The sequence below is a fragment of the Zosterops lateralis genome (genome assembly GCF_965231275.1).
Source record: "Zosterops lateralis genome assembly, chromosome: 1".
Classification (NCBI taxonomy): Eukaryota; Metazoa; Chordata; class Aves; order Passeriformes; family Zosteropidae; genus Zosterops; species Zosterops lateralis.
The window spans coordinates 139,917,934-139,943,568 of NC_139762.1; the positions used below are offsets into that span (position 1 = coordinate 139,917,934).

The window sequence follows — 25,635 nt, forward strand, 5'->3', positions numbered from 1 at the left end:
AGCTACAAGCTACTGCTATAGTTGCTTGCTTTTCATTTTGTCAGTGTATTTCATAAGAACACTAAATCCACTGTGAGGCTGTCAGGATAAATAACTAACATCTCTCTGAAATCGGAAATTAACACTACTCTGAACTCAGTGGAGATGCTGCTTTTGCCAAGGCAGTGGTCAGCACAGTCCCAGGGAAAATATATATATAAACACTAGAAAAGTGGGAAGAATTGGTGCATATGTCTGCTAATTGCACTTGCTTCTCTTTTCCATTATTCAGTGTTCTCCTATAGGAGAAAGAACTTTTTTAAACTTTTTTTATAAAAGAAAATACATAATGTGGGACTACTCTCAAGAAGCAACAATAAGCAAGGAGGCCCTTTGCATTTCCCTTTCCTAAGTGGCTCAGCTGTTAAATTGCACTGTGTCCTGCCACAGTTTTCACTGGGCCCCATCCTCAGCCATGTCAGTAAAGGGTCTGTGCCTTCAAAGTAGGAGGAAACTGAGAGAAAAGGACTCTGGTTCTTCTAGCAAATTGAATTCTATGTCAAGAGCTGACTAAAAATCTAGGAACTGTGTGAGGAATTATCTGATAATGACACAAATAACCCAATTAATGAGCAGCAATTTTCAGAAACTTCCCTTGCCTTCCCCACTAAAGCAATGCAATTAAAATAAACTTATTGAGCCACAGGGATGCAAAAGGCAAATTATGTTTCCTGAAATTAAGAAGTCATTATTTTCAAGGCAACATTTTATTTAATTGGGCCCTCAGCTTCCTGAACCAAGAATTCTATCCCACTGCTCACTGTTCCAAGGCAACACTGCTAGCAGACCTCATTTTGTCCAAGTACCATTTCTGCTGGATGTATAAACCTCCTCTGGTGATTAAGCCTCATTTCAGAGCACACTGAGCTTCTCTGAGGCTGTGAAAATAAATGGCAGTATTGATGCTGACAAAACTGATCTCAGAGTCCTGAGACACAGCACAGGAAAGGCTGTAAGGATATGGATCAATTGGAGTGGCTGAGAAAATGGTCTAAGCTGACGGGAAACAAGCCCATCTGTAAACCCATTTTTATTCTCTGAAACTTGTCTTTTCTTTTAAATGAAATCTGTCATAAGATCCGATAAAAAGACTGGATACTTTACCATGTAGGAGTTTGGTTCATCAGTTTCATGGTCTAAAAGCTGCTGACCAACAATGGTATTTATGGAATGGAAACTAAGCTGTTGTACCTACAGGTTACGAAACAAGGTTATTTATATAATACACAAAAACCACAGTGACGAAAATTGGATTCTTACTATGAGTAAATCAAACACCAAAGTGCATCTCTTGTACATCCTGGTGAAGCATCCAGCTCCTGGAGATAACAGTCACAGGTGAGATGAAAAATAACTACAGCAACAACAGCCCCGTCAAGGTATGGATGAAACAAAACCAGCACCCACACACTGCAGCATCCTCATCTCTGCAGCAACATCCTTTTCACAGTTCAGGTGAAGCTGAAGCAGGGATGGGACTCACCATCAACAGCAGCCTCCTGAAGAGGTCTGTACCTGTCCCTGTGAGCAGGTGGACACTGGTGACATCGGCCCCGCCGCGCTCGGCGCCCAGAGAGACGCGGCCGGGATCGCCCCCGAAGCTGCTGATGCTCTGCTGCACCCACTTCAGGGCTGCCAGCTGGTCCCAAAGGCCAGCATTCCCACTTGCCTCGGCAGAACCTGGAGTGGGAAACAAAATACAGCTGAAAAGAAAATGACAAATATACAAGTTTGGAGTAAACGTCACATTTTTTTGCAGCTCTTGCAGCCAAAACTTGACAAAACTGATACCAGAGTTTAAAAGTCTGGTCCCTTCCAAGGTAATCGCTTTACACAGTGACTCCATTTCAGTTTTACGACTCCACAGGGCAGCCCTGCTTTGTCCCAATGATAGAAAAATAACACTTGAACTTCTGAGCTTCATTAGGTCACATCATGGCAGATGAATCCAGGCTCAAGTATCCATAGATTTAGCCATAAGATTCTTTTTCTACATAAGTAGCTCAATCGTAAAATAAATTTAAAACAAACAAGCAAAAAAAAAAAAATAAATCTGTGTGTTTGCCAAGTTCTCAAGTTGTAAGGGATCTATAAGAATCACTGTTTCTCTGGCGTACACCTGATTGTATGCTTCCTTCCTACATACCTCTTACACTTGCCCTGCTCAATCAAACATTATAAATGACAACATCTTGAATTTCTTTACACTCTTCCAGATATTATTTTAAAATTTATAATATTTCTGTCTATATTCTTTGAGATTGTCTTATGTCTATCCGAGAGAAATCTAATATATATATATATATGTATCAATATTTTTGCAAACATAAAAACAAAGAATTAATCATGTGCTTCTCATGCCTAAGTATGATCACCTCCTTTTCAACACCAGAAAGTGGTAACCTGATACTTTGATTAATAAAGAACTAATGCTGAACACATCTAATGATGCAACCATGTAGGTAAGGCTGATTTTATGTCAACAAAAGCAGAAATAAGTAATTCCTCCATGGTTTGTAAAACAGGAAGAGCAAAATGATTTTTGTCTGTCTACTTCTTTTTAATCCACAATGAGCCATTCATTTTCAAAGTTTTAAAAATTCTTCACATTTAAAACTTGGAAAAAACCAAAAAACCCACAGGATAAAACAAAAAAGCCATGAATAGAAAAACAGCTGAAACTATTTGTTTCTTCCATTGCCAAGACCAAATAGTACAAGTTTAAAATAAGGGTAGGTCCAGAAACCAGTAAATTAAATTTAACAGAGTGGAATAAAAAGATGTCACTTTGTGGACAGGTCTTGGGCAAAGAGCAGTTAAAGTTTACATCCTTTATATTGCTGTAGTGAATTACTGAGGTATCAAACACACCAGTTTACACAGCAGAATAAATGTAGAGGAGAACAGATTAATGGTAACCTTGCAGGGCTTAGAGATGCCCACACTACAACAGCCATTGTTAGGAACTACCTTTCAGTAGGGCAGCCAAAAACTGAATGGCCAAAAAAACTATGACCTATAGACATTGTTTCAGTCCAAGCCATACCAGTGAAGCAATGGAGAAAATATTTTCCCTGCTTAGTTTTTTGGGTTTGTGATTTGGTTTTTTGTTGTTGTTTTTTGGTTTCTTTCAGTTTGTTCTGCACACAATGACCAGTTTCCAAAGTTCTTTATCCAGCAATAAACGCAGTCTTTAGAAAGGAAATCTCATTTTAAGGGCTTGTTCCATCCCCATTGAGACTGCTCAGACTGCTCCAAAAGAAGTGAAATCATAGAATCACTCAGTTTGGAAAAGACCCTTATGATCATTGAGCCCAACTGTTTAACCTTGTACTGTCAAGTTCACCACTAAACCATGTCCCTAAGTGCCACATCTACATGTTTTAAAATATTTCCAGAGATGGTAACTCCACCACTGCCCTGGGCAGCCTGTTCCAATGTTTTACAATCCCTTTGGTGAAGAAATTTTTATGTGCAGATCCATGTAAATGTTTTAGCCACACAATCGGCCTTGTTTTCACTATGCTAAACAAAAACACTTAAGAGGGAAATATAACCAGTTCCTTTTTCCCCGGCAAAAACCACAACTGGGTTGTGAAATGCACCACACTGGAGAACAGATGCACACATGGACACTCATAGGAGTTAGACTGAAAGAAACATGTCTGCCAGGAATCTTTTCCACTGCCTTTTTGTAGGAAAAGATCACATTCCTGAGGACCACAGGAAGCTGAAAAGAAACCAGAGTCCTCATGTGCTTCCTTCTGTTATTGTTAAACAGAAGAAGAACAATGGTGCTAAATTAAAGTATGAAAATCATTCTGGTTTATATGACTTCATGGAATCCTTAAAGAATAAAACACAAAAACATTACTGTCTTCTCCATACTCTTGCCATCCATATCATTGGCAATTCACCTTAATTTTTCTGGACACAAATCAGGAAGTGAAGACATTAGTAAGAATGTACATCACTTTTTGCAACAATAATGGGGGATAGCAAATTAAATTAAACGTCCTTTATGCTTAGAAGAAAAAGAGCTCTGCCACTTTTTGCCAAAGCTCTGCCATTGAGAGACCAGAACAACTGCAGAACTAACAAAAACTTCATTCAAACAAAAGGAAATCTGTTTTCACTACCCTTCCACTCCATAAAAATTAATTTAATTCCTTCCTTTCTAATTTTGCAATTTCCAACAAGTCAACTTGAAAGGATTCAGCACTTTGCTTAGTTGGACAATTAAATTAATATTATTCACAAATTTATTTCTAACTGTAGGGCCTTCTGACAGTCCTGCTGCAAAGTCCTGAGGGTGAACTCCTGCTTCCTTTGAATCCAATGGCAAAAGTTCCAAAGGACCAGGTGCAGAAGACATGTTAATGGTTAATGCCTTAAATAATCACCCATTTGTTGTCACAGCACCAAGCCTGACAGAGTTCAGTATAAGAGTGTGTTTGGACAGCATTCTCAGGCATAAGGTGGGATTCCTGGGGTATCCTGGGCAGGGCCAAGAGCTGGGCTTCAATGATTCTTGTGAATCCTTTTCAACTTAAGATATTTTGTGAGTCTGGGACTCCATGATTTTCCCAAATACACACCACGAACTTCCCAAAGAGGAAGAGACCAGGAAAGACTGAGCTTTTCCCTGACCACAGTACAAAGGAGCAGGAGAAGCTCCCCAAAAAGTCCCTGTGTGTCATGAACCACCTCTCTATGAAGGCTTGCAGGAATGTCTGCCAGCCACGGACAAGCCCATGTATTGACATTTTATGATATGCAGACAGAGCCCTATGAAACAGAGACTGAATAATTTTCCTGATCCCTAAATTATGCATCATCATATAAAAACTGCTGTACCATATTCAGCCCAACCAGCATTTTCCACTTAGGAAGAAACCCAGGTGAGGTTCACTGGGCTGAAGGAGGGTGATGGGTAACGTGTGGGCAGTGCTGGGTACTGGAAGCTCCCACAGCATTTGGCTCTAGACAAAATGAAATTATGGTATCTCTTTCATAAACATTGAGTTTCCACTGATGAAAAGTGATTTTTTTTTCTCCAGATACACTCATAACCAAATTCTTATCTAAATAAGTCAGGATCTTGTAGTGACAGCTCTCTATATACAGAATGAAAGACACTTTGCTGTGAGTGAGCTTTGAAAAAAACAGTAAACAGAGAAGGGAAAAAATAACCAACAACTGCAGCTATAACCTCAAACCAGGCAAAATCCACCCAACATCACTAGCAGTGAACACTCAAGAGGGTCATGCAGTGAATTATGTAGGTCAGATATCTGCAAACATGGTAAATATGACATCCTAAAAGTTTCAAATTTATTAAAATGCCCACTAAAGAGACCAAGGATTGCCACCAGACTGAAAGAAATGGAGCTCCACATGCAGCTGTTGCATTTTCTCTCAATGGCTCTTTACCTTAAGTTCCCCTTTCCCAGGCAGAAGTGAAAGATGGCAGAAAGAAAAGTGTTCCCTACTTGCTTAAAAAGACAAGGCTAAAAAAAGACAAAATGAAAAAAACAATCCCCAAGACCAGATGGCAAAAATTTAGGGAGATTGAATGCATGTTTTCATACCTCTTTAACATGACAAAATCCTGTTTGTAATGGGAATTTGTATAATTTTTAATGACAATTGGTATTAGGAGGCAATAGGAGAGCAAAAATCCTTTACATTGGAACATGGGGAAGAGTTGCAACAGAGAACATGCAAATGTTCAGTCACATCCAGGCCAGTATAGATTCAGACTAAATGGGGCAAGGCCTTCAGAGAACTCAGGCTAAATTGTTGAAGAACCAATCAACCACCTTTGTGCCATACTTTCCATCCTCTCACTTTCCATCCTTCTTACCATGAATCTGCAGTTATCTGTCTCTGCCTCTTCCCCACTCTGACATGGACACAAGAGAGCAAAATTTCATGGATGGAACAGGTCGGAAGTTGGAATCATTAAAAACTCTACCCACAATTTCCAGGCCACTGGAAATAGCAGGAATTTTAATATTAACCTTTCTTCACATGTGTCTGAAAAATTCAATATCCAGAATCTCATCTGCAAGCACAAGTCTAGCCAGTGCTTTGATATAGATATTGGGTTTGGTCTGTTGCTGTCCCTGCTCCCCCAACCTTTCCCTTTTCTCTTCAGATAAAGCCTTCATTACTTCTTGGCCATTTTTTCCCCAAAATAATAATAATAAAAAAAATAAAGCTGTGAAATTACATCATCCCATTGTGAGATGCTCCACCCAGTGGGAGGAGCCTGGTATCCCTACCTGGACAAAACGTGAGATTCAGAACACCAGGATAACCTGTTTCCACTGGATTCCCAGAGGAAGACTGGACCCATCTCACCACCACTGGACCTTCAGAGGAAAACTATACCCTTCTACAGGAACATCTCTGCTCCAACAGAACCACATCTGCCACTCCAGGAGGATTTAATTGGACTGCTTCCAACACCCTGACCAACAGGGTGTCAGTTTGTGTTCTGACTCTGTCAGTGTTTTCTTTTTTTGTTTGTTTGCTTTTTTGTACTACTACATTTTTATTTTTGATATTCCTAGTAAAGAACTGTTATTCCTATTCCCATATCTTTGCCCCTTAATTTCAAAATTATAATAATTATGAGGGAGGGGGTTTACATTCTCGATTCCAAGAGAGGCTCCGGCTTTCCCTGGCGGACACCTGTCTTTCCAAACCAAGACTCTTGAAAAAATACAAATCAGAAACAGAAGAGTTACAGAATGCATCATTGTGTTTGCTCTGGAAATTCATGACTTACCAGTGCTCAGGAAGCCAAAGACACCGACCCGGTAGTTTGCCATTACAATGATGATGTTACCAATGGCAGCCAGGTATGATCCATCCAGGGTTGTCTTTCCCTCCTCGGCATTGTAACTCCCTCCATTGTGGAAGAACAGCAACACTGACATGTTTTTGACCTGCCATGACAATGACCAGATTAATGCTCCTGTGGCCAACTGCTTTGGTAAGTCACTGATGAGAACATGAGCAGCTTCCTCGTGAACATTATCTAAGACATTTATAGCTCTTTAAGAGTGACCAGAAAGAGGAATATCTGTCTATTTGTCTGGAATTTAAAGTGTGTTGTCCACAATTGTCCACAAATTGTCTACAATGACCTGTATATCATAAAGAGGGCACTATCTCCAGTATAAAGTAGATCTAGCAGCACCACTGTATTCCACTAGTCAAAATCTCCTCTAGGCCAGTTCCGGCTGTCTTGGCTGAGCATGTGGTGTGCTTGTCTTTGCTAGAGCACACCTGCTTTACACAAACATGCAGGAAAAGTTCAAACAGATGGGAAACAGGAGAAAGAAAAGGTCTGTTGGGTTGCCCCATCTTGAGTAAGACTAACTCAGAGCTGTGCACAGCTGCTTCCTGCTCTCGAGTCTTTAGCCCTCAAACACTGCCTAGTCTCAAAAATGTCCCTTGATATTGATAACACTCCATGCTCCTTCAGTCCCCATGGAAATTTCCCCCCACCAGATACATAGAGAGGCCTTGCAGAGAGGTCTTTGTCTCTGCAGAAGAGAGGCTTATATCTCACAAAGTACTGATGGACTCTGCCCCAACAGAGCCCAACAGGATTCCTGGGATGGCAAGGAGTCCCAGTCTGCACCCATGTTAACACTCCTGGCAGAGCCACCTGATTTTGCACAGGAACAGAAGCTTTTTCCCAAAGCAGCACCAGGTATGGACCCTCTCTGCACAAACAGCAGGGCTGCAGCCAGGCTGCTGCTGCATGAACAGGAAAAAAAGCAGAACAGCCCCAGGACACCTCAGCACTTACAGACACTCAAAAGAAACATCCTTCAGTGAACATAAGGGAGGAGGTTGGTTTGGTTTTTTTCCTTTTTTTTCTCTCTCCTTTAGCAGCATCAAAGTACATCTGGGGTTGGTTTTCCCTGCACCTAGAGGGCAATGGGCTTTGTTGCTGTTATTTTCTGGATGGAGCTTAGCTAAACACAGCAGTCCCATCTGTTCTGACAAAGAATGTCTCCAGCTGTAAGGGAGAAGCAGCTGAGCAGTGATGGCTGCAGCATCCTGCAAAATTACAGGTTAGCAGGCAAACCACCCTCAACTGCCCTTAATTTGTGTGCAATTGTGTGCACTCCTCACTTATCTCTCTGATGAATCAGTTCAGGGGCTTCTTGTGAACATAACAATGTTGCCAAGAAAACACAAGACATTGCAAGGACTGAGAAAGTTGTTTTTTCTCACGAACTTCTCTTGAATTGAAACTGCCTAACTTGCAGTGCCTTGCCCCTGGTTCCCATTTCTGCACTGCATGCAACACAGAGAGAGATGGGGTGAAGAAAAAATGAAATCATCTGTTTTCACATGGAAATTCATTCTGAAATACAACCACATCAAATTGTGTCAGCTGAAATGGTACTAACAATTATATTGAGCCTTCTCCATGCCCTCAGCTCAGCATGGTTAAGCCTGAGGCTCACAATAAGCATTTCCCATACATCCACAGTCTATAGCGCCATGACCTCCAGCTGCCCTTTAAATTGCATATTACATTATTCTGAGTGACTTTACCCAATAAAAAGCGTAAGAAGGGCAAAAATGGGCAGTAAAATTTGGAAATGGCAAACCAAAGACATTTTCAACAGCTGCAACAGATATGGAGTAATTCAGGGGAAGATTTATGACTGGGACTGTACACAGAGCCAAGTGTCTGGATGTAGCATTCCCATTTCTTTTTCTGCACCAAGCAATGGGAAGCCCAGCAGCTCCATCATGGTCTCATGACTGCAGGGGCTTAGGTCCCATGTGCAAACCCTAACTAGGGTAATGAAGTTCAGCAGCCACCAGGACAAGTCAGCTGCGAGTCTGAGAAGCTTCATAAGATTCACAAGCATCTTCTCCATCCCCAAATGACAGAATGATTAACCTTGGAAGTGAACACCATTGGACCCATCTGGTCCAACCTCCCTGCTCATTCTTCTGTAAAACATTTGATGAGCTATTTGACAGGGGTAGCTCTAAACTCAACCAAGACAGGCAACCTTCAGTGCTTTTACTACTGAATAATATTGCTCTGTAAAAAATTGAGTGCAATGGGGACGAGGCAGTAAGGATGGGAATGTGCAGGAAATGGAGTAAGAAGAGAGAGAGGGTTTCTATTCCTGTTTAATGGAGATTTTCAAGTCTTGATCAAGTGAACCCTTTCTAAATAAAGGCAAAGCACAGCTTTGGTAACAGGTGGTGATGATTACAGGTGGAAAAAAGTCAGAAGTGCCAGTTTAACTGTGGTACACGTAGCTATGGAAGCAAAATTATGTCATTCACCTTCTTCACTGCTTGACACTTTGAGAGTCCTTTGCTGACAGGCAGCAGTCCCTGCACTGTGCTCTTTTTGAGGCTCAAAATGCTCCTGAACGACCTCTGCATTTGCTGCTCCCTGGGAGATTTTATATTCCATATTTACTAGCTTATTTAACTTCCCACAGGCTGAAAATATATAACTATCTCTCTGCATGTGAGTAAAAAATAGTGCTTGCCACAAAAAGAGACAGGAAAATGCAATGCCTTCTGCTCCCAGTTACTTCTGAAATTTTAGTTCTCTCCTGAACTAGATTTATGCATGTGAAACTGATTTTCTTGATTGGACCTACTTCTACCTTACACGTCTACAAAGGACAGGAGAGATTCAGTTCACAGGACTGACAAGGAGAAGAGACAAGCCTATTTAGTCTGGTGGAAAATACAGTGCTTTCAAATAAACTATCTTGAAAGCAGCTCTTAAGCATCGATGGCAAACTGCCTGGGACAGTGACCTGATGTTTTCAATAAGTGGTGGTTGCACTCAAAGCAAAATGACAGCCTCATGCTGCAGGGAGAAGACAGACTGCTGATCTCTCTGATGATTAAAATGGGCCTGCAAGGGACTCTGTGTGCTGCTGTTAGATTGCTAAACCAGCTCTTTCCATACATGCAGTATGACAGACTCATAAATCTCTATTACAGCTACCATCACCTTCTGAAAATTGCCAGTACTGTGGAAAGAAAAAGTTCCTGTCTCTCAGCCCACTCTTCAATGGGATTCACGTGGTACTCAGCATCTCCACCCCCAGCCCCCCAGGGGTTGGCCAAGCATTTTAGCTTAACTTGCAGCTTTCTTTTATATCTGTTTAGAATGAGAAAATCAAGAATTTTAAAATTGTATCAGTGGCCCAGTCACTTTTGAAACATCTATTTTAAAGCTCTGTGAGCTGGTCACAAATCTAGCATTGCATGCCACTCTCATTTCCCAACAGATCTCCCAGAGATGTCAAAAGAGGAACAGTAAAGATGAGGGGGGGAAAAAAAGCATCAGCAGCTCCCTATCTGGTGGTAAATGTTGATGTGTTGTATTGCATTATTGTCTCCTGGACAGATCGTCTGCTTGCAGGAACGCTGACATCTCTGTCCTTAATTTCTCCTCCTTTGCTGCCACCTTCTTCTTGTGTTTTGTTTCCCTCTGCCTCTCTCTTATTTCTAGTTTTTTAGTATGCTGTCCTCCTAGACACCCCACACTGCTCACACAAAGCCTGTAGGGAATACTCTTGTACCAGTGAAGACACCAGAGTGCCTAATTTAACTTTGCAGGGTTTGTCAACAACACAGGAAAAACAGCCATTCGTGCCAATTAAAAGCAGTTTGGAAAGAGACAACCCTCAGCTACCAAAGAATTTGATTTTAATTACATCTCTGACTTACAGTGGTGGCAGGAACAAAGATGTGCAGATACAGACAGTCTTCACTGACAGATTGTGACGGGGCCTCTCCATCTCCTGGCTGCCAACATGCTGCCCTAGAGACACAGATTGAGAAAGTTACAATAAAAAAGGCTTGTTCTCTTCTTCCACTGCTGCTAATTCCTTGTATTTTAATGCATTAGATTAATGAAATCTTTAAATCTGTAAATCTTGATCTCATTTAAAACTCTGTCCACCTGTAAGTTAGCAACAGCTACGTGGGTTTGTACACATACACATAATGCATTGTATTTGTGTGCCTAGAAACCTTCCTCAGAAACTCTACCTCACTTTAAAAAGCTTAAAATTTGAAAATATGCTTTTGAAACTCCCACATTTTACATAAACTACAAAAAATTAGCACCAGCTTTAAAGGGAGCAGGACTGGGGTTCACAGGCATAGTCTCCCCTGCACACCTACAAAATTCACTTTTTTGTTAAAATACTAGTTATTTATTTGAATTTCTACTAACCTGTGGGCTATGTACATTATGATTTATTTCCTAGTGGTCTGTGGGCTAGACTTCATTCTGTTTAATTTAATTTCTAATGGTCTGTGGGAAAAATTGGTAACTTCAAAATTTTAATACATTTTTGAAATCTCTTTGTTCTAAGCATCATAGCAGACCATTAACAGTATCAGTAATGTTAAAAGTACCCTTCCAATAAGAATTCAGCAGCCAACCATGTAGAGAAAATCATTTTATGGACATCGTCTAAATGACATTCATCTGCTCAAGTGTATCAAGCTTGAATCAAGTGGATGATTTTTGCTGTCCAGTGATAATCTATTTTGAAGCCAGTTCTTTCTATTCCACCTCTTTATCCATTCCACATAATGAGTTATGGAAAAAACTCACAATTTATTAGTGAAGAAACCAAAAGAGGCTTCAGAAAATATGGTAATAGCTCAGAGAATTATTTCTAAATTATCATTTTTAATGCCCCTGTAAAATTTTGTCCTTAAGGTGTGAATAAATTATTAGAAAACTACAACAAAAAGGACCAGACTTAATAGAATTCTATTTTTTTTTTCCATAAAGGGAAGATTCCTAGGATGGTGATGTCACTCAACAACTTTCACACTGACATCATCTCCAAACAAAAAAACTGCTAAAGCCATTTTTAGCAGAAAAAATACAAATTCCCAGGTAGGAAGCCTGCCAGCACAATAGGTATTACACTATTGATCATACAGCTTTCCACAGGGCAGCAGGGATCATCACCTGTGATCACAGCTTTTTTCCTCCAGCTCCCAGGAGAAAGGCTGCCACCTGCTGAAGCAAGTCCACAGCTCTTCCAGGAGCTGGAGACACCAATAGCTGGCTGGTGGTTTTGGTCAGGTTGGTTTGGGTTGGGTTTTTTAAGTTTTTTAAGTCTTTTATCAAGTCTAAGCTGATAAAAAAATATTTCTCTTCCATCAGTAATGGCACTGTGCTAATGTGAATTACTTTTATATAAATATTTAGCAACATCATATTTAGCAATACAGAATATATAGAATCCTTAAAAAATCAACAGTTTCTATACATAAAGTGATGTCTCTCCAATCCCCCAGTGTAAACTCAAATAATTGGGTTTTTTAACCTTAAATGAGTAACAGAAGACAATGGCCAAATTCTTCATTGGACTAAGGAAGCACTGTGGATTCAAAAGACAGGAACAGATGGACAAAGGTCCCCAAATTTTTTAAAATGTCATCCAAGCTGCTCATTGAAACCCCAGGTCCTCAAGGGGAGATCACAGAGGCAGGTGGGTCCAACTAAGCCCTACAAGACACTGTGGCTCAGACATCAAGAGCTGGTGCTGTCTGCGCCAAACCAGGATCACCAAAGGCTAAATACACTTTCAACTCCCTAAGTATTTGCCTTTTAATAGATTTTGGACAGAAGAGATTGATTTTCTGGGCTCTTCAGCCTGATCTATTGGACACTACTAGGCAGAGAATTTCTATATGAGGCCCACCAGTGTTTAAATGCTCCTCCTGGATTAAATGTGTACAAATTTATAGCTCAGCAGGAGCAAAATGTATTTGTATAAATATAATAAATACCTGTACAAATACTATTCAGACTGAAAATGGACTGACAGCAGACAGTTGATGGGGAGTTACGCAGAGATTCAAGGCAATGGAGTGCACAGAAATTTTCCTTTTCTCTTGAAGTGCTTGCGTGCTTTAACATATAGACAGAGAAATTATTCCCTTTGCTAATCAAAGTCTCAGACTTGTATCTATCTGTCCTCTGCAGGTGGCTTTGCAAGAAAGGACATGAATATTGTTGTCATCACTCCAGCAGCTCCCACAACCCTTGTTGGACAAATCCCCCCTACAGGTAACCACAGGGGTTCCTTACCGAGGCATTGTGGCATTCCAGGTGTCCTCCCAGGCAAACGCCTCTGGGGGACTGAAGCGCCTCTCCCCAAGGGGAGGAGCAGCATAAGGGACCCCCAGGAACTGGCTGATGCTTCTCCACTCTGAGCCCACCTGGATCACCTGGGATTTGCCCACCAGATAGCCATGGGATGGGATGTACACTCTTGGGGTTGAATCCGATTCAGAAATGGGCAGGAGCAAATCTGTCAGAGGGGAAGCAGAGGGAAAAAAAAAAAAAAAAAAAAAAAAAAAAAAAAAAAAAAAAAAAAAAAAAAAAAAAAAGCTTTTTCAACTTAGGACCAGTTCAGAAATAAAAATTAGTTCCATTTCCCATAGTTTTAAGCTATTAAGTATCCAGTTCTTTAAGTGAAACATAGATCAATTTACTGCTTAGTGTTACTGTTTTCCTATAAAATAGTCCATTAAAACACATCTAAGTGACACCTCCTGCCATTTTTCTCCTAAAACAATGTATTTGATAGACAGGAACACAATTCAAACACATGGGACTGAAACTAAACCTGTAACAAACAATAAACACACAAGTCTACTTTTATGTCTCAGTCTGTGATATTTTTTTACTTGGCAATGATAAACTGCTTTTTCTCTCATTGAGTTTCAACCTAGAAGGTTCTCATTGACTTCACAGAATTTCAGTGAAAGGGAAAATTTTCTTCCTTTTCCCCTTATTGTTGCCTGGCTTCTAATTACCTTTAATAAATAAAAGAACTAGTATTACATAAAAAGAAAGCAGTCTCTTTAAAAATCAAGGGGAATAAACCCAACAAAACTTATACTTTCAAATAAGTATGTAACCAAACAACACAATTTTTTACTTATCTACACTAGCTACACAACTTCTTTTTGTCTCTTAAATAATTTTCACTTCTTTAAAATATTATTTCATCCTGTTTAGGGAGCAGGGATATCTATTTGCTTTTTCTGTTTTCTCTAGAGATTGTCCTTAATACTTTCAATTGACACTGGCTTTTCAACACTCATGGTGTTATTCTCCAAGCTTAAAAGGAAGAGCATATCAAAGCATCTTCTGCAGATGAAAAGCTAAAAGTTGGACTTGCATTACTGTTGTTGTTTGGTTTTACTATTCTGCACTTTCAAAATATCTTTCATAAACTACACTTTGTCTCTTATGCCTGCTTCAACACCAGAGGGTAACACTACAACTTCTTGCATTTTTAAAATAGTATTTGGGGACATTTTTCCCATCTTCTTGGCTGTAACTCCTCCGAAACAGCCATGGACAAGTGTCTAGGAGACATCCATATTGCTTTATGAGGTGAAGAATCATAAAGCAATAAATCCTCAGTCCTCCATTCACAAGAATTGTACACAGGGCACCAGAGTTGAGGGCCTTCCTCCACAGGTTTAGCCTATTCTTACCTTGTCTCCTATAGATATAAGTAGCAGGTTCTTTGATTAAAACCCAGCAGCTGTGCCCTTGCAGGCCATGTGAGCACATCTGTGTATCAGGGTAGAAAATGCACTTTATGGCTGAAGGCTGGATTTCCAGTGTAACCACTGTACATGACTGGTTCTTTGAACAAGCTGTGAGGTGAAGCATGAAGAAAAAGAGCAGGTAAAAATGTGTTCTCACAGTATTTTTCATGACAATGTTACACTGTTCTTAGAAGAAAGGTTTTACAACAGGTGAAGCAACAAAGATATGATGTATTTCAGAGTAATGGGACATAAATATGGCCAGAATATTCTCCAAAATAGCCAAAGGACAGAAGATTATATTGGCTTTAAAATGGAATAATGCAACAGAAGAACTATTATCACAGGTTTTAGAAGGAGAAAAACACCATCTAGTAAAGTGCTGATAACCTCATCTGAATTCCAACAGTCCTCAGTGAGTAAATGGGAACTAAATGGAATATTAGTAAATGTAATATTCTTCCAGCTGTACAATGCCTGGAGAAGTAAGAGATCTCTGTGCCCAAGAGGTGTCAAAATTACCTAATTACTGTATGGCATTTTATAGCTATTGCTTCTCTCTTTAGCTAAACTACTTCAGACCCCCTCTCTCACATCAGGAAACACTGGGATAGTCTTTAAAAACAAGTAAAATCAGTGTATCCATGTCAGAAGTAGGAAAGCTGTTCTTGGTTTTCAGGCTCACAAGTTGTATTTTCTATAAAGCTGTGAATGACCATTTCTTACCAGATAGACAAAAATCTCTGGCAGTGGAGAAGTCATTGGATATATCTCTGCTAACATGCACAACTTCAAAGTTTGAGATGGATGAATCCATGAGAACAGATGACACATTTAAGGGTTGCCATGCATCCATATACTCTGTAAAATGAACCATAAAAAATGATTTGACTAGAAGGAGCAGTAAAAAATTCAGAGGCAACTAATACAAAGTTAAAAGCATTGGGGAGTTCCTCAGTGAACAAGTGTCATCTTCCTTTGCATCAACTGAGAATAAATTAAATATTCCTCTGATTGACTTGAAGGTCCAATCCCATGTTCAGAAGTCAGGTATTAATTAGTTTACAAAGGTATTTAGTAAAGAAATGGGCAAATCCAGGGCACCTTTATCCAGGTTTGAAGGTAAATCCAACTGATTTAAATAAAAGGTTTCTGAACAGCCCTAATTACATTAAAGGACATGGGTTATAATGCTTGCACACAAGTTCCTGAACACATACAGCCACTAACACCTTGGACAGTAAATGGAGGTTAATTTGATCATTTTAATTTGATTTGGTGGACAGAATTATATTGAATTCTACTAACGGTTTTAATGTCATGTAACTTCTACATAATTAAAATTTCACTCTATTTGATAGGAATATATATACACAAATATGTGCATATATGTAAATATAATCATGTGTATTACATATATGTATATCCCCATGTATACATTTAACATCCATGCACTTGTGTGAGCATGCATGGGCACATATGTACTAACTCAAGAACTGTCCTGTCTCAAAATATATTTTTAAAAAATGCCACAAACATTCTTTTATCATACACAAACAGATAAAAATATCAGAGAACTCTCAATTTTGCACACAGAAGACAAAAAAGAAGGTCTGGGACAGAATGGGCTTTTAATTATTTTAGTTCCTTTCAGAAGCTCAACATGTTTTAAAAGCAAAAGGCCCTGCTGTGGCCACTGAGTCCTAAACAGTAGGTTGGTGTTGCCCTCTCCATGTAATTGTAGGGTGAGGACAAAGCAGAGTCAGCTGTTCCTTTGCTATTCCTAGTGAGCAGGTCTTGCCCTTGAGTTCATTGACACACACAGATGCAAAAGTCATGACCTGTCCTTTCACTAAAGATTTCTTTTATTCTACTGAGAAATCAGTGACTGGCAAGGATGGCCAAAGTTTCCTTTCTCCCCCTCTCACAGAAAGATAGTTTTACCACAGCACTCAAAATCAGACCTGAGGCTGAGGTCTGGGGTCCATACAATCAACTTGAAAGTCCTGGTGTTGAGAAACTTGTTGATGAAAACCCAAGACTCAGAACACACCACAGACAAGGCTGGTTCACCCTTCCTTGAGCAAATAGGCAGGGAATAGCAGTGACTAAATTTGATTTCATAACAATTGTATAGGTCACGACAACATAGAGTAACTTCCACAATTCAGGACTCTATAGTGATGCAAAAAGTCTTTTCTTTTGCAGGGTAAATCCTTCACTAGGAAGCGTAAACCTCAAGCATGAGCTATCTCACGAAGGACAAACTGAAAAAAAGTGATGTGCTACCACCATTACCAAGGTTGATGCATTAGGGCTTGGCTCCTTTGCCACCCCCTTGCTGAAGAAAACATCTGATGGAGCGATGAAATGACCTTCTGGATTCCATGAACAAAGTTCAGGTTTTGAACTACAGGCAAGAAAGCAGGACTGGGCTCCATGGGTCCTTTACAACCAAAATCATTCCACTCCTCTTATAGTTGTGAGCAACTTTTCTAATGGGGAGAGGCTGAAAGTCTCCAGCTAAGTAGAAATGAAGGTTAATTTGGTGTTGCACTATTTTAACATCACAAGCTTACTTGAGTCCCAGAGAGGCAAAATCATCACCAGTGCTATTCAGAGGGGATCTGAATTAGGAGCAGGGACCCTGCAGTCACAGTGTGACTTGTGTAACACACTCACTGCACTGGATTTTTTCTTACCTTTAAGGACTGACTATTCAATTATTTTAGAGGAACAGAGTGATTTTAGTCATGTGGAAATGACTATTTTTTTCATAATGTCAACTGTTTCTCTTTTTAAAAAACATCCACTATGAGCTGTTGCAAGATCTATGTTAGAAAACTTCAGCCTCTACATCTAGAGTGAGAATCTGTGGCACTTATTTAGAAAGATACTTAAAAATAGACATCAATTTTAAATGATGGATAATTAACCATTACATCCTCTCCAGAGATTTTCTGCCTGCATTACTAGATCCCCAGGTCTTTCTTTTCCAGATCTTACCAATTTATGTTTTCAGTTTGCGGTTTGTTTGGTTTTGGGTTTTTTTGTGAAGTACAAAAAAAGATTTATCAACATGTCTCAAAGTTTGTTTTTACCTAAGAGCAATATTGCCATCCTGTGCTGTCTACAGTACCAGCAGCTGAAGTCCTACCATTGAAACAAGCAAAATCTCTCTAGGTTCAAACACAAAGCTTCAAATTACCAGCTGTGGTTCTTTCAAAAGAGAGCCTTGTCTGGATTCTACCATAACACAAAAAGTCTGGGGTGCACCAGTGGTTTTGGAAGATATTTCCCCAGACTCTCTTTCCATATCTTCCCTGACTCACTGACTGACCTCAGGCAAGTCTCATCATCCTCATTTGCCTCCATTTCCCCCAAGCCAAACATTCAGAGGAGTCCTTGCTCTCTCAGGAAGGAAATTCAAAATGAATCCACAAAACCAAAATAAACTTTTTGGATTTAAATATCCGAAGCTTGAATTTTGCCTCCTGTAGCTATTTCAAAAGATAAATTTTATACTTCTACATTAGAAATTATTTTATCCCTTTATGTGGGATAGAGTCAAGTCAGGAATTTACCTTTTCTATACATATGAGGCACATTTTGCAGCCCATGCTAGGCATAGAAGAGTGAGCACCTATGCTACAAACATCCACAACTCATGGATTCCTATCTGAACTGATTATTCATTGCTCCAAATCTCACAGAAGTGACACTTGCTACCTCTCACATGGAAGGTTCTTTGGGTTGGGTTGGGGTTTAGGGGTGTTTAGCTTGTTTGTTTCTTTTTCATCCTCCATCCTGGACAAAGCATTCATGATCTCAGGTCAGGTTTAAATGCTGAGACTCCCAGTTTTTTCCTTTCCCTTTTATCTGCCCAGCTGACCCCAGATGCAGAGAGATGCAGAAATGTTAATGCTTATTTTAACAACAGGGCAAAAGTCTTTAACCCAGAGCCATGCATGGCACCACTGTGGACACTGACAGCCAGCAGTGAGCTGCTAAAGAGATTTGGGATATTAGTTGGTTCTTCCCTTCTCCTGAAAGCAGAGCCAGCAAGGCCCACAGCCACGTGCACCACTTTGTTCTGTGAGCAAAACACAACTTTCCATGGCTGATCTAAACTTGCCTCATCTGGAAACTGCTCTCACAAGGCTGGCCCTGTGCTGCTGGCAAAGCACAGTGCACCTGATGGGCTGGAAGACATTTCTGATTTATATATAGGTTAAGTGCTGACCTTCCAACCCACATTTTGGCAAAGGCTTTCATTGGATAATTACAGCCCTCTGCATCCAGTCATCCCTGTAACTCTTACTGCAAAATTATAGATGTCCCATGTAGAGAGCCTCTCTCTTCCAGATGTTCTTGTTTGGGTAGGCAAGGCTTGAGACTGGATTTGCAAAAAGACTCACGCTGGCCTTACTCTGTTCCCACTCCAGTCACAAGATCACAGGACTGGAATAGATTTCCTGGAGACACAGAATTCAGCCTTCCACTTTCACAGGCAATGAGATTATAAAATCCTTGCCATAAAGTCAACAAAAGTTTTATCACTGACTTCAGTGAGTGACAGGAAGAAAAGAGGCATCATTTATGAGTCTGCTGCAAAATTTAACACTTGATATAAGGAAACAGATATACGGAAGTGCATTGAAATAACAAGTAAAATTAAAAGAAAACTTGTGAAGTTGAGGAGGTCAATATGAGGTTAAGGAGGTACATAAATCACACCTCTGGGTTCAGTATGCCTGATTTATGTTTGAAAGACAAATTCTGATCTTAATTCTGGAAATTGTGAGCCATATTTAATAACCCTGACTCAAACTCAAAACATGCTTACAGATTGTACTTAGTGCTTTATATTCCTAGTTTTCAGGGGTTTTTTTTTCAACAGACTGCTAACCTGTCTGTATACCAACAATCTTCAAAGCCAACAAATCATCAGCTCAGAGTGGACCTGCAGAAAATATATTCTTCCTAAAATATAACTTCTTTAAGATTTGTGTAATTCAAAATGAGTGATTTTCTTTAAACTGCTGCATAATAACTGTAATCACACCTCAGACAAGTCTCAAAAATAACAACTGTGCATTTCTGGCCTTTAGCAGGGAGCAATCTCACTTTGTTCCTGTTAAATATAAGCTTTCTGTCTCCTTTAGGGGTGCCAATTATAGCAAATGATACAGTAAGGAGATATTAAAAATGTACTAGGTGTTTATCCAGGTTTAAAATAAGCTGTTTTCAAAAGGCTAAAATCCTCATGTTTACAAACAATAAAAATCAAACTTAAGACCAAAGACAGAGCAATTCCACATCAGAGATCAAATTTGCTGTGTGGGAGCATGGTAAATCAGTTCTCAAAAATGGATAAACAAGGCTGTCTTTGTTTCACACCAAGGATGTCTCTGACAAATACTCAACATTGTGGGAAAACAGGAAGATAAATGATCCTATTAATCACCAAAGTCAGCTACATCAGCACTTGCACTACCATCAGCATCTCTCTTGAGAATAGAAATACTCGATGTGCAGACATAGCCCAATGGGAAATTTATTCCCATGTTGGGATATTCTGTAGCCACTGCTCTGCTCAGTCCCTGCCTCAAGGGAATGGCTATAAATCATTAGGGGATCATAGGAGGCAGGAGCAGGAAGGGCCAAGCAGATCATCACATCCACATACCTCAGTGGTTTTTCAATTAATGACTCGATTTGCATGGAGTGGGAACAGAGCCCACATGATCTATTTGTGATCCACAGGGCCAGGCAGGAACCACCCTGTAAGGGCCACTGCCTCCCAACAGCTGCCAAATCTGAGATAGATATGTTCTATCTTGAAGACAAAAATATTCATTAAAATTTAGATAATTATTGTATACAATTAAAAAATCTCATTAAAAAGTCAAAAGTCATCAGGGTTGCTCTTCCCACACACACAGGAATATTTTCAGGTTCTCCAATCTGCTTTAAGCACAAGTATTCCTTCTATAGATTCCCCTAATATGTCTCATGGATTGTTTTGCGTCTTTCAGATTAACTTGCAAACACATAAAAGTTTCCAAAACTCAAACCCTTGTGCATAAACTGTTTGAATAACAGGGTTGCATACTTGGAAAATAACAATACAATATTATATCATTAAAACTCCATTTACTTATCTCCCCTAGCTAACAGCTGGCTGCAGGAATTTCCATCTCAAACCTATGAGACCTGGTTGCTTTCGGTTTATAAGACAGTCCACCATGCTCACACAACAGAGCAGAGTTGTTATTTAAATACCAGCCTAAGTAAACCAAGACTTCAGGATGACATATGAGCATTTTCAGCACGAGCAGTCTTAAAATAACATCTGTTCTCCCACTGTTAAAGGTCACAGATTGTACCTAAAACACCCCACAGATGGTTCCATACTCAGCGTCATCACAGCACACAAACTTCTACAGGGGGAAAAATGCTCCAAGCGTAACAAGCTGGACTTTCCCAGTCAGTTCAGGCTATCAGTTTTTCAAGTACCACTTCTCAGATCACAGAAACGATGTGGAAATCACAACAGACCAGCAGGAGCATGCTCTGCTCCGTGCAGTAGAGGTACAGAAATAAATGGCAGTATTCATTCAGTTAAAGATGAAAACCATACATCCAGTTAAACACACTACAGCCTGGAGATGAGATGACTTGTAGACCTCAGCCTTGTAGCAGAAAGGTTTTTGCAACTAGGCAAAACTTGCTGAAGCAACAACGAATCAGTGAGAATTCAGGTAAAAGACATTGTGCAGTTCACCTCCCTCCTGCTGGAGAGGAGTGGGCTACAGGCACTACAGAGGACTAATTCTCATTTTCCACAGGCTAATGAGGTATCCAGTGAATGTTAAAAACACACAGCAGTGTTGTTTGCAGGGGTAATAATTTCGGAAAAGTCCACTGGAGCTTCAGGCTTTTGAGAGAAATCATAGGGCTGCAATGGGCTGCTGGATGAACATTCTGGTACAAGACAAAGAACAGGAAGAACCCTGACCCTCTTCTTTTGCTGTGTCTCTCCCAGGACTGGCCTTACATAGGGAAGGGTCTTTTCTTGCATCTCTCTAGTGGCTGCAGACTGCTCTGTGACAAGACATGAAAAGAAGTTGCTCCTGAAATGTTTTTGTCATTGCAGATTCAAAGCTCTAGACATTTTATGGTGATTACTGCTGATGAACTTCTTCAAAAGCCCAGACCAGGGAACAAAAGGAAAATAAATATCTCCTCCATCACCTTCAAAGGTAATTGAGAGTGGCCTCAGAATGACATTAACCAGCTCTCTCTGCATTCCTGGATTTGTATGTCCAGCTTGGTCCCTGACCCTGATACTCCTTTTCTAAGGCTAAAACTTCCTGGCTGCAGTCTTCCCCCAGGTCTGAGTATCCTGAAGTCTGGACTTGCCAGGCATAACTGAGGTGAAGAAGGCATCTTGTCCTTTTCCATCTCCTTTGTCATCAGGTCTCCTGCCCCATTCAGCAGCCCCACATTTTCCCTACCCTTCCTTTTGCTATCCATGTACTTGTAAAAAGGCTTCCTGATGAGATCTTTCTGTTGTTTTATGGTCCCATAAAGCCTCTACACTCTCTGTTAAGAAGAACAGTGAGTAAAAAGGCAAAGCATCTACTCCCCCCCTAAGGCTGAAAACAAGTCTGCATATCTGGGCTTCCTCACAAAACACTGGGGCTGCAGACATCACAGATTCTGAATGGAGCAGCATCCTGACTGCAAATGGGAGGAAGTAAAGTGCTGGGCACTCTGTCCTTGGGCATTGCAAACTGGCTGATTAGGAGATGAGGCAGTCAATGCATTAACTTTCAATTAAAGGCAGGCCTTAATAGAGCTCCAGTCAACTCAGGCTCTAGGTTGGACATAACATTAACTTCACGATTTTGCAGAGCCTTCTGGCAAAGTATGCAAATTTAAGTGTTTTTCTGATCTTTTGATGGAAAAATTTATATTTTTATATGTATAGATACACTTATGTTCACACACACACACATTTACTCATGGCAGTGCCCTTTGAATAGTGACATTTTCTCACACTCGCCATCTGCCTACCACAGAGCTGCCACAGGAATTTTTTATCCCCACGTACAAGCATTACCACAATGTACAAAATTCAGTAAATGCTAGCCCAACTTTAAAACAATTAGTCTTCTATAGCACATATTAACACAACATACAATCATAAAGCGTTTGGAAACAACGTTTTTGAAAATTTTCTAAAACCCCTGACAACACAGCCCAGATAATAATCTGACCTAAATAACCAGTCTGGTACTTTTACTATCGAAATGAGGTAGAACGTAAGGACAGGTGGTGTCCAGTTGCATTTTGAATGTGCTCCAGTGGTGTCAGAGCCCCAAAGTGTCCAGGAAACTGGTGCTAATTTGACTTCCAGCCTTGCTGTGCTCTGTAATTCAGTGACTTCTCCTAACCATTATCAGTCCCCAGGACAACCACTCTAACCCAGAATCCTGAATCCTTGTGGGAAGCTCTGCTTGTTTGGGCTGCTTAACCAGATCTCTGCAAACCAGAGACATCCCTAGTTGCTCTGCATTTGGAAAGATGGCCTGGAAATGGGTGTGATAGATCAGGGGTGGCACAAAAGGGTTGGCACGTTGCTTTTTGGGGCTGCTGTTCTGAGCAGCCTTTAGAGTCAAAAGTAAACAGCAGAAAGACCTAATTTCCTGATTTTCTTAAATGCTGCTTAGGTCACTCTTTTCCTAGGTTAAAGCAAGCAAGAAGAACATACAAGGAAAAAGACAAAATTACTACCAAGCTTCACCCTGGGAGGAAGAAAGCTTTAGTGAAGTTGTTTTCCACATTCCATGGGAAAAACAGTTTACAAAGGAGTTGAATTGCCCAACCTACACACCAGTCCTACCCCACTACCTCCTCAAAGTGTTTCACACAAAAATTATTTCTGCTTACCTAGAAACATAGGAGTTCTCCTTCTATTGCATTAGAATGATCATTTAAAAAGCATAAATTCTACTAAAAAATAGACCAAACTTGATCATGACTGGTGGTTATTGATATGATGGTAAGATAGATTATAATAAATTCTGAACTGAGTATTGAAAATTCTTTGCAAATATTAAGTCTCCTGCCTGCTCAGTTCCATATGGTTTAAAGAACGACAGATTCAATCACACTAAATATTTGTTCAGATCAAACAGAAAATCACAGGCAGAGATGGAAGTGACTTCTCAATTTCAGTATAACTGGAGGGTTAAATTGAGTTTTCTAATAACCAGTCCACCTTCTTCCTTTCTGTTACACATAGCATTTTGCAGCTATGCAGTGTATTTCTGGAAAGGACACTTCAGGGCAGCCTGTAGCTACTGACAATTTGGATATATATTTTTAGGGGGCAGTAGACACAAAGCCCTGAAAGTCAGCAGTTAAGTTTCATTTCCTAAGAAGATCCACCCACTTTTAAAATAACACATGGGAGTACCATAAGAGTAGTTGTATTTGGAAAGTGATGCAACATCCATGCTCATAAATAAATTTTTTCATCAGTCCTGCCAAATATTTTGTCTCAGTGACCTCATGTGGCAGTGAGTGTGAGAAATTAGGTCAGCATTGTGGACATGACAGTTCTTCCGTTTAAATGCTACACAATTAATGAAAACGAGTAAACACCTAAATGAGTAACCTCATGGGGAGCACTTTCATTATAGTGTTACCTTTCAGCAATATGTACAAAACAGAGGATAGGGGGATTTTACTGCTTTTTTTTTTTTTTTTTGGCGGGGGGGGCAGGAGGGGATGGTTTTTGTGGTTTTGTTTTTGTCCAATTCATAAATATACTTACCACTTTCTGGTCTGAAAGGTAAACTAACAGGTGGACACAGGTTAGGAATGGCACTCTTCAAGTCAGCTAAAAGCAGAAAGAAAACAATACAATTGAAAACAATAATACCTGAAGGTTTAAAAATGCAATTGATCCTCAATATTTCCAGCATCACTTCTCAGATCTGGATGTTTTATGTTCTCCCCACACACACCAAGAGTAAGGATGCAAAGCTGCTGTGTTATCTGATCCTTTTGAGCTTGTACATGAAACCAGATTTCCCTAAATTTCTGTATTTATAAACATTTCTACAAACGCGTTTTGAGATGTAGTTACGAACAACTCATTTCAGTATTTTTATGCCCCTTGCTGTATTCAGGTTTCTGCACCAGGAGAGACACAAGATTCTCTCTGCTTCCAGCAAACTGGAATTTCTCAGCAATACGAATTAGAGACAAGACATTTTCCAACACAACTCTTTCCAAATTGAAGTTCAAATAAGAATTCATCATACGCAAAACTTCATATTTATTTCCGTACAAAAAACTTCTCATTTGCTAATACTTCCCATACATATTTTGTAATCACAAATAATGAAAAAGAAGTTACCCCTGTCCATTCATATTTCGTAAAACACTTTGGCTGGTCAAACCACTTATAACTTCTCCACTAAGACATAATAAATTACTGTTCCTACAGAAGATGAAGACAGATCCAATTTTCTGTTAACTTCTTCCAGTGTGTATTTCCCATGCATGTAACTGATAGATGTTTCTACAAACTCAGAAGTTTTCCCATTCACAGCAATGAAGGATTGGCCCATGCAAAGCTCTTTGAAATGCTACTCTACATCTATTTTTGATTGAGCTGCAGCTCTGACTATACAAAATCAAATTGCTCATGAGCAGAGCTATGCACCAAACAGATCACACATCAACTTAGCCCATTGTGAAACACAGAGATAGAAGTCCCTTCCTCAAACAAGACTGTAGAATACAGCCAAAGACCCTGTATCATGCTAACATCCCACACTGCCTACAGTAAATCACTCCTTCAGATTTTACTCATTTTCCTTTTCAGTCTCAGAACCTTTTTGTTCCTTTTCCTGGTTCCCCAGACCTCCAACACACCAGCACAACCGATACAAATTT

The 25,635-nt window shown here is 39.9% G+C and overlaps 1 protein-coding gene across 1 annotated transcript in view; it reads right to left on the minus strand.

Moving 5' to 3' along the window:
• TG (thyroglobulin) overlaps positions 1-25,635 on the minus strand; it is a gene marked incomplete at its 5' end in the record, with an annotated part of 158,123 nt that overhangs the window by 73,072 nt on the left and 59,416 nt on the right. The window contains 7 exons of the mRNA XM_083860645.1: positions 1,523-1,719; positions 6,836-6,995; positions 10,789-10,882; positions 13,181-13,403; positions 14,602-14,766; positions 15,385-15,519; positions 24,506-24,571. Of these exons, the coding sequence (XP_083716771.1) occupies positions 1,523-1,719; positions 6,836-6,995; positions 10,789-10,882; positions 13,181-13,403; positions 14,602-14,766; positions 15,385-15,519; positions 24,506-24,571 (1,040 nt within the window). The remainder of the gene's footprint in view (positions 1-1,522; positions 1,720-6,835; positions 6,996-10,788; positions 10,883-13,180; positions 13,404-14,601; positions 14,767-15,384; positions 15,520-24,505; positions 24,572-25,635) is intronic.